We start from the raw sequence: 15,603 nt of genomic DNA on the forward strand, positions 1-15,603 counted from the left end.
TTAGGGGGCTTCCCTGGTGGCACAGTGGTTAAGAATCCGCCTGCCACTGTAGGGGACATGGGTTCGATCCCTGGTCCAGGAAGATCCCACATGCCACGGAGCAACTAAGCCCGTGCACCACAACTACTAAGCCTGTGCCCTAGAGCCTGTGAGCCACAACTACTGAGCCTGTGAGCCACAATTACTGAAGCCTGAGTGCCTAGAGCCCGTGCTCCGCAACAAGAACAATGAGAAGGCTGCACACTGCAATGAAGAGTAGCCACTGCTTGCTGCAACTAGAGAAAGCCCACGTGCAACAACGAAGTCCCAACGCAGCCAAAAATAAAATAAAAAATTTTAAATAATTTGGAATTTTTTTCTTTTTTTTAACATGCTGGGCTACTTTAAATATTGGGCTACATGCTTTCTAAAGTTTTGATAATCTTCAAGATAGTTTTTGGAGAAGGTCTTTGACTACTTTCTCTGTATTTTCTTAGAAAATTACCCTTTATTGCCATAGTAGTTCCTTACAATTTTCAAAATATTCTGTTTTATTAATAATTTGTTAGTGTCAAGAAGTGTAAAGGGTCTGAAATTTTACCCTACTTGCAAGCTAACAAGTAGCCTACAGCAGTGTCATGGTTGCTGGCAGAAGACACAAGACTCCTAAGCCAAAGGCAAAGGATTTTATTGCTCAAAGCACAACAAGCAGCATGAACATCAACATATTTGCCTTGTTCCTCTTTGCCCACAAGTTCCATGGGGGTGATACGGATGGTCCAGGTAGATAACTGAACATTCAGTGAGCTGCCTTATGGGAGAGGACCTGGAGTTTAGAGAACCCAAATCTTTCATAATGGGCAATACACACGCATGACCTTTGCTTTGAGGGAGATACTACCTTTAATATATTGAACAGTTAGCAAACCTGTATGTTGATTTACAGAGAGTATTTCTACCTTCCAAGGGTATTTGTTATACAAACATTCTCAAAATGATAGTCCAGAACAAAGGTAGTCAGTGCTTCTGCTTGCAAGATGTGCTCTGATACCTAGTTGCTATTTTTTATTTTGTTTGAATGCTTTCCTTTTTTTTTTCTTTAAAAAAATTTTTTTTTAAATTTATTATTTTTGGCTGTGTTGGGTCTTTGTAGCTGTGCGTGGGCTTTCTCTAGTTGTGGTGAGCGGGGGCTACTCTTCGTTGCGGTGCATGGGCTTCTCATTGCGGTGGCTTCTCTTGTTGCAGAGCACAGGCTCTAGGCGCGCAGACTCAGTAGTTGTGGCTCGTGGGCTCCAGAGCGCAGGCTCAGTAGTTGCAGTGCACGGGCTTAGTTGCTCCATGGCATGTGGCATCTTCCCGGACCAGGGATCGAACCTGTGTCCCCTGCATTGGCAGGCAGATTCTTAACCGCTGTGCCACCAGGGAAGTCCCTCCTGTTTTTTCTTATTATCTTAGCAGATGGTTAATATATTTCATTTAATTTTTTTCAAGCAACCTGGGTTTTTCACTTGCATATTAATTTCATTATTTTTCTGTTATCTAATTAATGAAGTTCTGCATTTATTTTAATTTATTCTCTCCTGGGTTCCTCAGTATATTTTGTTGTTCTTAATTTTTGAGTGGGATACTCATATATTTTTTTCTTTCATTTCTATTGCTCTAAGTATTTAAATGTATTGATGAATTTTCTTCTAAGATCTGTAGCTGTATTTCATAGATTCTTGATAATGTGGTGTTTTCAATATTCTAGAAATTCTTCAATTTTTTAAATTTAGTAAATAGTTTTAAAATTTGGAAGTGAATATGTCTCTTGGTTTTATGATTTTATTTCTCATTTTGTTTCACAGTGATTAGGCTATGATTTGAGTCATTTCAACAGTTTTATACATTTATACTGTAGTCGCAGAAAAATACTTTCCTATCTCTCCTATCCCATCTCCTCCCATCTCTTTTCTTACTTCATTTGCATTTAGATATTCTTCACTCAAGTCCCCCATCTGGGTCACTGTCTTCACGCTCACATCTAACATAGCCTTTATTTTTACTCTCTTGCACTCAGGTGATACCAAATCCCATTCCATAGTTGACAGCCATTCTGCTGTACTCAATATCTACACATGCCTTTTTGCTCAGGATTTAATAAGCCTGTCAATATTAGCATGATTGAAAAATATTTGAGATCGTTCTCTGGGAAGTATGAAAGTTGCTGTGGCTATGTGGGATTGGAGAGGAGCACCTAGGGAAGATATGGAGGAGCAAGTGTTTGAGTAAATGTAGCACTGATGTAGTAATCGTATGAACTCCGGTGGAGATAAGCAAGTCATTGTAGTACAGTATAAAAGATTAAAGGCAGGGCCTCCCTGGTGGTGCAGCGGTTAAGAATCCACCTGCCAGTGCAGGGGACACTGGTTTGAGTCCTGGTCTGGGAAGATCCCACATGCTGTGGAGCAGCTAGGCCCATGCACCACAACTACTGAGCCTGCACTCTACAGCCCACGAGCCACAACTACTGAGCCCACGTGCCACAATTACTGATGCCTGCATGCCACAACTCCTGAAGCCCGCGTGACCCAACTACTGAAGCCTGCATGCCTAGAGCCTGTGCTCCGCAGCAAGAGAAGCCACTGCAATGAGAAGCCCATGCACCACAACAAAGAGTAGCCCCTGCTCACTGCAACTAGAGAAAGCCTGCGCGCAGCAACGAAGACCCAACTCAGCCAGAAATAAAATTTAAAAAAAAGATTAGAGACAGATGTACATATTTGTTAGTGACTACATAATTGTGGGAATTAAATGAGTAACATCTATTGTGAATTTGGGGTTGCTTATTCAATAGTAAGTGAACTTAGAATCATTTCTGCCACTGGGAAAACTTAGGGGTAAGAGACTAACAGAATAACAAGTGAGAAAATTAATAAATATATTATTCCAAAATTGAGAAAAATGTTATAGAGACGAGCAACACGTTGCTGGGATAGAGCATAAAGTGCCTAGACTTAAATAGGATCAACAGGAATATCTTTTCTGAAGAAGTGATTTTTGATTAGAGATCTGAGGATGAAGAGAAGTCAACCACGCAAAGTCAGGATTTCTCAAAGAAGGAGCAACCTGTCAAGAGCCCTATTTAATGGCAACAGTTGCATTAAACATTAAACAGTGCATTTTGTGAGCTGAAAAGAGGCCTTTATGGCATGAACAGAGAGAGTAAATGGGAGAGGAGTTGATAAACAGAAGCCTTATTATTCATGCTCAGGTATTTCTATTTTATTCTAATTGTAAAGAGAAATCATTGAAAACGTTTAAGTAGAGAGACTCAAACATTGATCAGCAACAGTCATTTATTGTCAGATATAAATAAGAACAAAACAAAAACGTGCAGGAACTAGTCCTGTAGGTCTTGTTTCAGTCAAACATATCTCTGTATAGTTTTAACAGACCTTTAGGTGATTCTTACACACACTTAAATCAGGCCTCCACTGATTTACCTTGTTTCCCTAATCACCAACCTCACCTCCATTCCTGAACTTTCTTTATTCTCTGTTTCCTTTGCTTTGTTTTGAAATATATGAGAATATAGTCTGTTCCATAATACAGTTAATAATCTGTAATACAAATTAGCTTAGTAATGATATGAAGTAGGGAATGATATCAGTATAATGTGGAACTTAGTTGTTTCACAGGTAATTTTCCTAGTTGAATAGTAGAATACTACTATTCTGCCAGAATAGTAGAAATAGATTTATAACATTCAGCAGGAAAGGCAAAAGCCTTTAATTTGATACTTTATTGTTGAGAGCCCTTACACCTCTATATTAAGAAAATTAATAATAAATGCCTACATTCAGGGCTCCCTCCCCAGACATGGATACCATCAACCCTGCATGTCTCCTAGCTGATGACAGGTTTCACTTCATCCTATTTCCATCTTAATGGTAGCCTCACTGGCTCAGGGCTTTATTTTCATGTACAATGTCTCAGCACCTGAAATCCAGTGTTTTCAGTTTTTTGTGTGTGCATTTTAATATCCATGATGCAGCCTTCAGCTGTGTTAAGCTGCCTTTCAGGTTATCTCTTGAGATATCAATTATTATATTTGTTAGTGTTCTGCCAATAAAATTGCATAGATTTGAGTGTTCTTCTCCAGCCCTGTTTTCCCCATAAACTGTAATTTTTGGTGTGTAATTTTACAGAAGATAGCTTTTTTTAGGTACACATATGTGTTATTGTAGCAGGAATGCCTATCTTCTAGAGATGTCTAATCCATTCACTGGTAATGATGCTGAAAATTCAGCCTTTGTGCACCAGTGCCGAATTGAATCTCGGAGATGGAGTTTTGGGTGAAGTAGAAAAGAACGGCTTTATTGCTTTGCCAGGCAAAGGGGGACACAGCAGGCTAGTGCCTCAAAAACTGTGTGTCCCAACCCAGGAGGATTTGGTGAGGAGTTTATAGCAGTGGTTCAAGGGTGGGGTTGCTGATAAGGATCAGAGTGTGTGCAGGGCCTGTATTCCTTTAATCTGGCCTCAGGTTGTCTCCTGATGAGCTTCTCGAGGTTATCAAACTGTGACTTTCTCTCTGGAACGTCTTCTGTTTGGTAGGGGTTTTAGTTCTGCAGAAGAGCTCAAAGTTACTGTTATGTGTATCCCTTGAGGTGGAACCAGGACCCCCCCACCCCGCAAGGCTGTACTGTTGTTTCTTGACTGCTCCTTCCTTGTTTCTGCATCCCCTCCCTTCCCTGATTAGCAGCTGTTCAAATCTGCCCTTTGGAACTCAGGGAAGGTCATGGAGGCTGGAGTCTGTTCCCTGCAAACAAAGAAATGGGGGACACAGAAAGGCTTCTGTGCCCAGGAGCCCCACAGGGTCCTGCTCAGTTTCAGTAATAGGCATTATTTTAGGTGCTTTTTATTTCTGTATAGTTTTCTTTCTTCTGGAACCGGAAAACAGCGTGTATTTGCTTTCTTGTTTTCTTTCAGACTTGGAGTCCAGATACAGGACCAATACTTTATCTCCAGAAAAGGACATTTATGAAATATATTCATTCCAGTGGGAGATAATGGAAAGAATTAAAAGCTATGGCCTTCAGGACTCCATTTTTAGAAATGATTGGGAATGCAAAAGCAAGATTGAGGGGCAAAAGGAACCACAAGAGGGATATTTTGGGCAAGTGAAAATTGCTTCTGAAAAAATGTCCACTTACAAAAGGCATAATCTTCTTGCTGAGTATCAGAGAATTCATAATGGAGAAAAGTTATATGAATGTAAGGAATGTAGGAAGACTTTTATTCGTCGCTCAACACTTAGTCAACACCTGAGAATTCATACTGGTGAAAAACCTTACAAATGTAAAGAATGTGGGCAGGCCTTTAGACAGCGTGCACACCTTATTAGACATCACAAACTTCATACTGGTGAGAAACCCTATGAATGTAAGGAATGTGGGAAGGCCTTTACAGTCCTCCAAGAACTTACTCAACATCAGAGACTTCATACTGGTGAAAAGCCCTATGAATGTAAGGAATGTGGAAAGGCCTTTAGAGTACATCAGCAGCTTGCTCGACATCAGAGAATTCACACTGGTGAGAAGCCCTATGAATGTAAGGCATGTGGGAAGACTTTTAGGCAGTGTACACACCTTACTCGACATCAGAGACTTCATACTTCTGAGAAGCTCTATGAGTGTAAGGAATGTGGGAAGGCCTTCGTATGTGGTCCAGACCTTAGAATACATCAGAAAATTCATTTTGGGGAGAAACCCTATGAATGTAAGGAATGTGGAAAGGCTTTTAGAATATGCCAACAGCTTACTGTCCATCAGAGTATTCATACTGGTGAGAAACCCTATGAATGTAAAGAATGTGGGAAGACTTTTAGATTAAGGCAACAACTTGTTCGCCATCAGAGAATTCATACTCGTGAGAAACCCTATGAATGTATGGAATGTTGGAAGACCTTTAGTAGTTACTCACAACTTATTTCCCATCAGAGCATTCATATTGGTGAGAGACCTTATGAATGTGAAGAATGTGGGAAGGCCTTTAGACTACTCTCACAACTTACTCAACATCAGAGTATTCATACTGGTGAGAAACCTTATGAATGTAAGGAATGTAGAAAGCCTTTTAGATTGCTCTCACAGCTTACTCAACATCAGAGTATTCATACTGGAGAGAAACCTTATGAATGTAAGGAATGTGGTAAAGCTTTTAGACTTTATTCTTTTCTTACTCAACACCAGAGAATTCATACTGGTGAGAAACCCTACAAATGTAAGGAATGTAAGAAGGCCTTTAGACAACATTCACACCTTACTCAACATCAGAAAATTCATAATGGAATTTAATACAAGAAGGCTTTCAAATGTACATTATGTTACAGAACATCAGAAAATTCATTTTTGAGAAAATTTATTTCATGCTCATAACTAAGCATTAAAAAGTTTATATTTCAGAAAAAATTGTTGCTTTAAAACCTTCCACCACCATTCAAACATTGTTTATCTTCAGCAAATTTATATGAGGAAATAGTATAATGAATGCAGGAAAATCTTTAGCCTTATCTCTCATTATTGCCATTTCACCCCTTTATTACCAGTGTGTTATTAGATAAGGTACTTAAATTTCTGTGCCTCATTTTGCTCACTTGTAAAATGGTGATAGTAGTACTTATGTATATTAGTTATTTATTGCTGTGTAATAAATTACCACAAACTTAGTAGCTTAAAATAATACACATTATCTCAGTTTCTGTGGGTCAGGAGTCTAGGCATAACTTAGTTGGGTCCTCTGCTTCAGGGCCTCTCACAAGGCTAAAATCAAGATTTCAACCATGGCTGAGTCTCATCGGAAGGCTCAGCTGGGGAATGGATCCACTTCCAACCTCATGTGCTTGTTGACCAAATTAATTCACTGAGGGCTGTTGTGCTGAGGTCCTCAGTTTCTAGCTGGCTGTTGGCTAAAGGCTGACTTCAGTTCCTTGCTACATTGGCCTCTTCAAGGTGGCTGCTTACTTCTTCAGAGTGTGCAAGCCAAGGAAGCAAGAGGCTGCTAGCATCAAAGAAGCTATCATCTTGTGTAATCTAATCATTGAAATGACATTATTTCATCGCCTTTGCTATCTTCTTTTGGTTAGAAGCAAGGAACTAGGCCATCCTACACTCAAGGGAACAGGCTTACACAAGAGTATGAATACCAGGAGGAAGGGACTACTGGGGCCAATTCAGAGTCAGCCTGCTACATCATGTAATAGAATTGTTGTGAGGAGTGAGTAGTTAATACTTGGAAAAATAGCAGCCACAAAGCATGTTTTCTGTAAATATTACCTATAGTTGTTATTAACATCATTAGTATTAGTGAATTCATATGAAAGGAATATCCTATAGAAGTAATAAATGTAGAAATGCCTCCTGTCACTGCTCAGCACTTACTAAACTTAAGATAATTTATTCTGGATAAAATCTAGGAGGTTATATTGAATGTGAGAAGTTCTTCATCACTTGAGCTGCATCCAAAATTTCATGCTGAAAAGAAACCTTATGAATTTCATGAATATGAGGTTGTTAAGAGTACAACTATTAGAAGAATCAAAGAGAAATATGAAATTATTTTCCCATAATAAATTCCAAAGAGTAAATGTTTTATAATCCCTCATCTCTGACCACCATTCAATTAATTAGAAATTATCAAAAAGGTGGCATAAAGGAACTAACCACTTGGAAATTTAATTGTGTGTGTGTGTGTATGATGCTCTTGTATAAAAGAAAGAAAACATTCTATTACAGTCAATATACTTTTTGATGCTCAAATTGCCCCATCTTCAGCCAGTGGGAGTTGGGTCTTTTCACATGACCCCAATAGCAGTTTGATAGTTTACTCAGTTATGGCTGTTATGGAAAATGCTTGGGAACCAACTCATCATTCTGAAAACCAATAAATAAAGGGAAAAATAAGTATTTATTTTGCTTTTCCCATGTGAATCAACATTCAGAGTCACCCAAAGCTCATCAAATTAAATTTTTTTTTAATTTAAGAAATCTCACCAGTAAATACAGAAAAATTGATAGGATTAGAAAAATTTTCTAGTTCCTAATGGAATAATGGGTCCAGAAAATGATCTTCAGTGGATATTAAAACTATTTGGGAAAAAGTTTATAGTGAGAACGTTATATTGGATTTATCAAGCTGACCACCTCTGAGCCCTTTATTCAATTTTAACCTCTATAAAGGTGGGACTATCAGACAATAGGCACCTCCTGATACAATGCAATTAGGAAGTACATACCACTACCTATGAAGTCTTATTGCCAAAATAATGAACTGAAGGAATCAAACCTTCAAATCAAAAAAAATTTTAAAGCCAATAATTTGGGAAATAGATGAAAAAGTAAATGGCACCGCAAGGAAGCAGCCAAGCAGATCCAGAATGTGTAAAATTCTACAAAACAAATGACCTGATTTCTTCAACTAATGAGTGGCAGGAAAAAGAAAAGAAGGGCACTGTTAACAGATTTAAAAAGACAAGAGGCATATCAACTAAATTCAATATGTGGGTATTATTTGGACCCAGATTGAACAAAATGTAAAACAACATTTTGGAGACTGGGGGTAATGTGGATATGCACTGAGTATTAAATGATTTTTAGAAATATTAGTTTTGTTAAGGATGATAATGTCAATGTGGTTATTAAAAGAGAACATCCTATGTGTTAGAGATACATATATATGAAATAAGATACTCAGATTTGCATTAAAATAACTCCAGCAAAAGAAAAAGAAAGTAGCAAATTGGCAAAGAGCTAGAAAGTAGATTAGCAAAATGTTGATAATTACTGAAGTAGAGTGGCTGTTTATGGAGGATTCATTGTTCTAACATTTTAACTTTTTTATGTATTTGAAATAATAAAATATTTAAAATCAAAGCTGAAATTATACACTACTTAAGAAATGATTGTTAATGAGATGCCTGCATATCTAAATTTGTCAGATGTAACCAAAGTTCTATTCAGTGAGAAATGTGTGACCCTGAATGCATTAAGGAAACTTCGTTTGTGGACCCAGTCTTCATCTTCTTCACTTACCTGCAGCAATCAGTGCTGGGCCTGTCACGTAGATAAATGTATTAAAGGAATGAATAAGCATTTATGTCAAGAAACAAGAAACAGAACAAAGTAAAACCAACACAAGAGAAGCAAAGTACAATTGAAAGTAGAAATTAAGAGATTAGACACTAGCAGACTTCCAATGTTAATGACTGTATCTTGGCAGGTCTAATCAAGGAAAAGAAAATGAAATATAAACATTCAGCATTAATGATGATAAAAGTGATTACAGATTATCAATAAATTTTCCTTTTAATTATAAGGTAACACTGTATGTACTATATATATTCCAATGTGTGTAAAAATATAGAGGGATTACATTTTCTTCTCTAAGTATGTTATCACAATTGACTGTGCTCTAGAACCCACAGACCAACAAATAAATGTGTCTGTGTATGAAGTTCCTGTTTAAGGAAAAATTGTGATAGTTGTGTAGGTAAAAACCTTAAGAATAGATAATCCTTACCAAGATTTTACCAATTAATTTTACACAGGTGAAATAATCTGATACAAAACTAGATGAAGATAAGGAGCAAAATCTAGACCAGCTTCACTTATGAAAATTCTATTCTTCATAATTCTAAATAGTTATATTTAGAATTTCTTACAAAATCAGTCTTCACTAATAGGCCAGTGTTTTGCCTTTCCCAAGTACAAAGTATCTCCAGAAGACCAGTGTTTAACCAACATTCTCCACAAGTTTGTTTCAAGGAATACTAGTCCTTGATGATATTTGAAAAAAGGTATCTTGGGAAAAAGTGTAAATGAAACGAAGGATAAAGTATCTACTTCTGGGGGAAATCCAAGTACACGTTATCAGCTTGTCGAAAGATGTATTAAAGAAATTTTCATTTAACATAGTGTATCTCAAATTTACTTCATTGTGCACTTCTCACTCCAAATACCTTTTAACACCTTTAGAATGTGAACCACTTTGGTAGATGCTACCATAACCACAATGAATGTCTTCAAGGATGTCATTTCAGACGTGGTGAGTGATTGTGTTGGGAAGGGGTGAGGAAGGGCACTTTTCTTTTGCAGCTCACATTATACTCTGAAAGCAGCTTCCTGCTTGAACGGAAGGCTAGTGATTTTCTATAGAATGGAAAAGATTCCAGCCTGGTGCTTGATAATGTATGTATTAAACATGCTTAAATATTCTATTAAACAGTGATTAGGACAAAATGATTTTTCATTGTAATAAAAATGCTATATTGAATACCATTTTGTGCATTTTCTTTTCTTTTTTTTTCTTCTTATTTTTATTTTTTGGAGTCAAGCCATTTTATTGAGGGGCTTTGGGGGAGGGTCGAAAGGCTGGGAGGATAATGAGATCCGATGTCCTTCTCCCAGCCGGGACCTCCCCAGCTTCACAGTCGCTGAAAGCCATTTTCTTATTTCTTTGAAGAGTTGAGACTCAAAGGTGCATATCTAGAAGTGCTGTGTATACTGTGTTTCACATATTGCTAGATTGTTGCTCCATCATTGCACCAATATTGAATCCCTTAAGTTATTGAGTATGAGTGTCTGTACTTCCCTGATTACAAGTGAATTGAGCACAGTTTTTTCATATGTGTTTATTGGCCAATGATGTTTCCCTAGTGCTTTTTTTATTCACACATTTTCTCTCTTTCTTTTTGGGTTATCTCATTGATTTTTTTAGGATTCTTAAAATAATCCAGGTATTGATAATTCCAGGTATTACACATTTATAAATGTTGGACTTATTTTCTCTCAAGGTGGCTTGTGTTTTAACTGTATTATGGTGTTTATTGTTTTGCTAACATTAAGTTTAGATACAATTTTCATTTTAAGCCATACCAAATAATTGTATTCTTTTTTCTTTTTTATATTTTATGTTTTCTGCCATGCATCTGCAAATAGAAATAAGTTCCCTCAATATTTTTTATTATTTATTTTATTTCTATTATTGCAGTAGCCGGAGTTTTCAGAATAAAGTTGAATACTAGTGGGAATAACTTCCCTCATTTTTCCAATTTAATGGAAATCACATATCTATTTAAACATTTAGTGTAATGCTTATTGACTTAGAGTAAATAGTCTGTTATATGTAAGTAGTTTCATTCAGTCCCTGTTCTACTTAATGCCTGTTAGATTTTGTTGGGAGCTATTTTATCATCTGTTGGTGTGAACCTGTTTTTTCTCCTTTAATTATCTGATGTGATGAATTATACAGATTTCTTGACAAATTCAGGGGTTCCTATAACCATTCTTAGGTTGAGTAGTTCACTACAACAACTGACTGAACTCAGGAATGTAGTGCAGTTATGATTAGTTTTATTACAGTGAAAAGATACAAATTAGAATCAGCTAAAGGGAGAGATGGATGCATAGGACAAAGTGTGGGAGGGATCCAAATGTGGAGCTTCTGGTCATCTTCTCCTTGAACACAGGATGATATTACCTCCTCTTGGCCATGAGTTGTGACAATATGCACAAGAAAGCTTGCCCAAGCCTGTGGTCTCCAGATTTTTTGTTGGTGCTCACATTCTGTCCATGAGGTTAGGCTGATCTTTAGCCTTCAACTCCTTCAGAAGGTTCAAGCTCACACCTTTCAAGTATGAGCATCGAAGTTTCAAGTCTCCAGTTCTTCCAGTGGTTAGAACTGATATGGTGTGTCCCAAAACCTCTATCATAAATCACATTGTTAGACTGGTGGCCAGAGCCCCCAAGCAAACAAAGACCCTCCTATCAGGCAGGACATTCTATGGGTCTAGAGATTACAAGTCTAAGGACATGTTGCCTGTAAGTAAAATTCTATATGTATATCCCACAAATGCTCAAATGCATTGTATTTAACTTGATGTCATCACATTAGGCTGACAACGAGAATCTTTGTAATGTGGGCTTAATAGCAGAGCTGCAAGTCAAAGTGAATTTTATGTTTACCTATATTCTATTTTACCAATATACAAGAATAACACGATGTCTTAAAGGGTGCAGGTAGTTCAGAAGAAGTATTATTGGAAAAGGAAAGAAGAGTAAAAATACCCTACTATACCAAGGGATGGAGAGAAACATGTTATTGTTTATTTTATATAGGTAACATCTGTTTAATTGGTCCTATTATATTTCCATTCTCTTTTTTAAAAAGTCTTACCTGTATGTATCTTAAGAATACACAACAGGGGCTTCCCTGGTGACACAGTGGTTAAGAATCTGCCTGCCAATGCAGGGGACACGGGTTCGATCCCTGGTCTGGGAAGATCCCACATGGCGCAGAGCAACTAAGCCCGTGCACCACAACTACTGAGCCTGCGCTCTAGAGCCCGTGAGCCACAACTACTGAAGCCCACATGCCACAACTACTGAAGCCCGCGCGCCTAGAGCCCGTGCTCTGCAACAAGAGAATCCACCACAATGAGAAGCCTGCGCACAGCAATGAAGAGTAGCCCCCGCTCGCTGCAACTAGAGAAAAGCCCATGCGTGGCAACAAAGACCCAATGCAGCCAAAAAGAAAATAAACAAAAATAAAATAAATATTAAAAAAAAAAAAGAATACACAACAGGGACTTCCCTGGCGGTCCAGTGGTTAAGACTTCACCTTCCAATGCAGGAAGTACAGGTTCGATCTCTGGTTGGGGAGCTAAGAGCCTACATGACTCGTGACCAAAATACCAAAACATAAAACAGAAGCAATATTGTAACAAATTCAATAAAGACTTTAAAAATGGTCCACATCAAAAAAAAATCTCTTTTTAAAAAAAGACTACACAACAATATGGCCTACATAATTTAAATATTAAATAGAGTTAAATTGCTGAATCAGAGAACAGAAAATTTATAAAAATAGTTATATTTTCTTACACATTTAATTTAGTTAGTCCTAATAATTGCTACTGTTAACTAGTCCTGTTGTTTAAATGATAGCCTGTATGTAACAGAAAATTAAATTGTGTGGCTGAACCACACTAACTCTATTTTGTCAGCCCCATCTTAGGCCTGCAGCCCTACCTGCTCCTCTTTCTGCATAACTGAGCTTTAGCCTACTTACAAGGAATGCGCCCCAGCTAAATGAGTTCCCTATCAACTTTTTAAAATTTTAATAAATTTATTTATCTATTCATTTTTGGCTGCGTTGGGTCTTCGTTGCTGCGTGCAGGCTTTCTCTAGTTGCGGCGAGCAGGCGCTACTCTTCGTTGCAGTGCGCGGGCTTCTCATTGTGGCAGATTCTCTTGTTGCCAAGCACGGGCTCTAAGCGTGCGGGCTCAGTAGTTGTGGCTCGTGGGCTCTAGAGCGCAGGCTCAGTAGTTGTGGCACACGGACTTAGTTGCTGTAGGGCATGTGGGATCTTCCCAGACCAGGGCTCAAACCTGTGTCTCCTGCATTGGCAGGCAGATTCTTAACCACTGTGCCACCAGGGAAGCCCCAACACTGGATAAGTTTAAGGTGTACAGCATAATGATCTGACTTACATCTATAATGAAATGATTACCATGGTAAGTTTAGTGAACATCCATCATCTCATATAGATACAAAATAAAAGAAACAAAAAAATATTTTCCTTGTGATGAGAAAGAACTCTTACAATTTTACTGTTAGTCCTTTAACAGGTTTCATATATAACATACAGCAGTGTTAAGGATATTTATCATGTTGTACATTATATCCCTACTAGTTATTTATCTCATGACTGAAAGTTTCTACCTTTTTACTACCTTCATCCAATTGCCCCTCTCCCAACCACCACCTCACCTCTGATAACCACAAATCAGGTCTCTTTTTCCATGAATATGTTTGTTTCTTTGTTTTTGAAGTATAATTGACCTACAAGACTATGTTAGTTCCTGTTACACAACATAATGATTCGATATTTCCATATATTTCGAAATTATTACCACAATAAGTCTAGTTACGATATGTCACCATACAAAGATATTACATAGTTATTGACTATATTTCCCACAAGGTACATTTCATATCTGTGACTCATTTACTGTGCAACTGGAAGTTTGTGCCTCTTAATCTCCCTCACCTATTTCTCTACTTCCCTCAACCCCTCCCCTCTGGCTTGTTTCATCTCTGTATCTATAAATCTGTTTCTGTTTTGTTATGCTTGTTCATCTGTTTTGTTTTTTAGGCTCCACATATAAGTGAAATCATAGAGTATTTGTCTTTCTCTGTCAGACTTATTTCACTTAACATAATACCATCTAGGTCCATCCATGTTGCCACAAAGGGCATTATTTCATTCTTTTTAATGGCTGAGTAATATTCCATTATAATAAATACCACATCTTCTTTATCCATTCATCTGTTGATGGGTATTTAGGTTGCTTCTATGTCTTGGCTATTGTAAATAATGCTGCAGTGAACATTGGGGTACATGTATCTTTTCAAATTAGTGTTTTCATTTTCTTCAGATACATAACAAGGAGTGGAATTGATGGATCATATGGTTGTTCTATTTTTAAGTTTTTCAGGAATCTCCATATGATTTTCCAGAATGGCTGCACCAATTTACATTCCCACCCACAGGGTTCCCTTTTCTCGACATTATTGCCAACACTTATTTTTTGTTGTCTTTTTGATAATAGCCATTCCAACAGGTATCAGAATGATCAGGTCATTCAAGATGGCTGTTCTCTTGCTCTTTGTGAATCCCCTACTCGACCAGTTCCTCCTTCACCTGTAACCTACTCATGTGAACGTCTTTGCCTCCTGCCCCAGCTAGTGATGGTTCTAATCCTCAGGCCAGAATGGCTCCACCTGCTACTTTATTAAAGGGAAACATCTGCCCTCATGATGCATGTTAATCTGAGGGGCTGTGAGGGACGTGCTCCAGCTGCTGGTTTCCCTGGTAACTGATGAGCCAAGCTGATGTCATTTCCCCCTATAAATTGTAGCCTCCTTCTCCCCTGAGTAGTAAGGACTGCTGCCATGTCCTACTTGCTGTCTGATGCACACTGTGGGGTGTCACTCCAGGACCTTCTTTCAGGTATGTAAGATCTTCTCACCCAATAAACCATTGATGTCTCTGTTGCCGTCTCTGGGCTCTTTCTTCGGTCTTGAGGCTGGGCAACTACAAGGCTTGCAGTTCTGTGGGGTACAGCCCAATAATTGGCCAGCCAGGAGGCCGAGGAAACTCCCACAAGTGCCATGAGGTCACGATATAAAGATGGGGAACACAAAGTTATGGGGGTGATCCTGAGGTGGCTGTCCACTAACATGTGGGGCCCTGTGGCAGCTGACTACTATGAGGCATGTCTTTCTCTTCCATTATATCAATGATATCCTGTTAACCTCAGAGTCTCTTTCCAGTTTAAAAGTAGCAGCCCAATGCTTATGTCTTATCTGACTGCACATGGATGGCTGATGAATACAACACACAAGGACCTGGATTATCTACAAAAGACAAGCATCACCCCCCGACCCCTCACCCCTAAACAATTACAGACACAAGCTTTAGGGATAGGCTTGTGAATTGGACGTGGCCAGTTACCCGGAAGGGTTTGACTGGGGCCTGTGGCAATGGCAAAATAATAGTAACCTTGGACTTCTGGTCCCAGCT

General features: G+C 38.2%; 1 protein-coding gene across 5 annotated transcripts in view; it reads left to right on the plus strand.

Annotated features, from left to right (window-relative positions):
• ZFP14 (ZFP14 zinc finger protein) overlaps positions 1–15,603 on the plus strand; it is a 69,366-nt gene that overhangs the window by 28,032 nt on the left and 25,731 nt on the right. For 4 of the 5 annotated variants that reach the window (XM_057533318.1, XM_057533317.1, XM_007165213.2 and 1 more), the window contains one exon: positions 4,951–10,062. In XM_057533318.1, coding sequence (XP_057389301.1) covers positions 4,951–6,317 — 1,367 coding nt within the window. In that variant the 3' untranslated portion in view covers positions 6,318–10,062. Of the gene's footprint in view, positions 1–4,950; positions 10,286–15,603 lie in introns of those variants that run through there. The other variant, XM_057533316.1, reaches the window with a different exon arrangement.

This window comes from Balaenoptera acutorostrata, chromosome 19, assembly GCF_949987535.1.
Source record: "Balaenoptera acutorostrata chromosome 19, mBalAcu1.1, whole genome shotgun sequence".
Lineage (NCBI taxonomy): Eukaryota > Metazoa > Chordata > Mammalia > Artiodactyla > Balaenopteridae > Balaenoptera > Balaenoptera acutorostrata.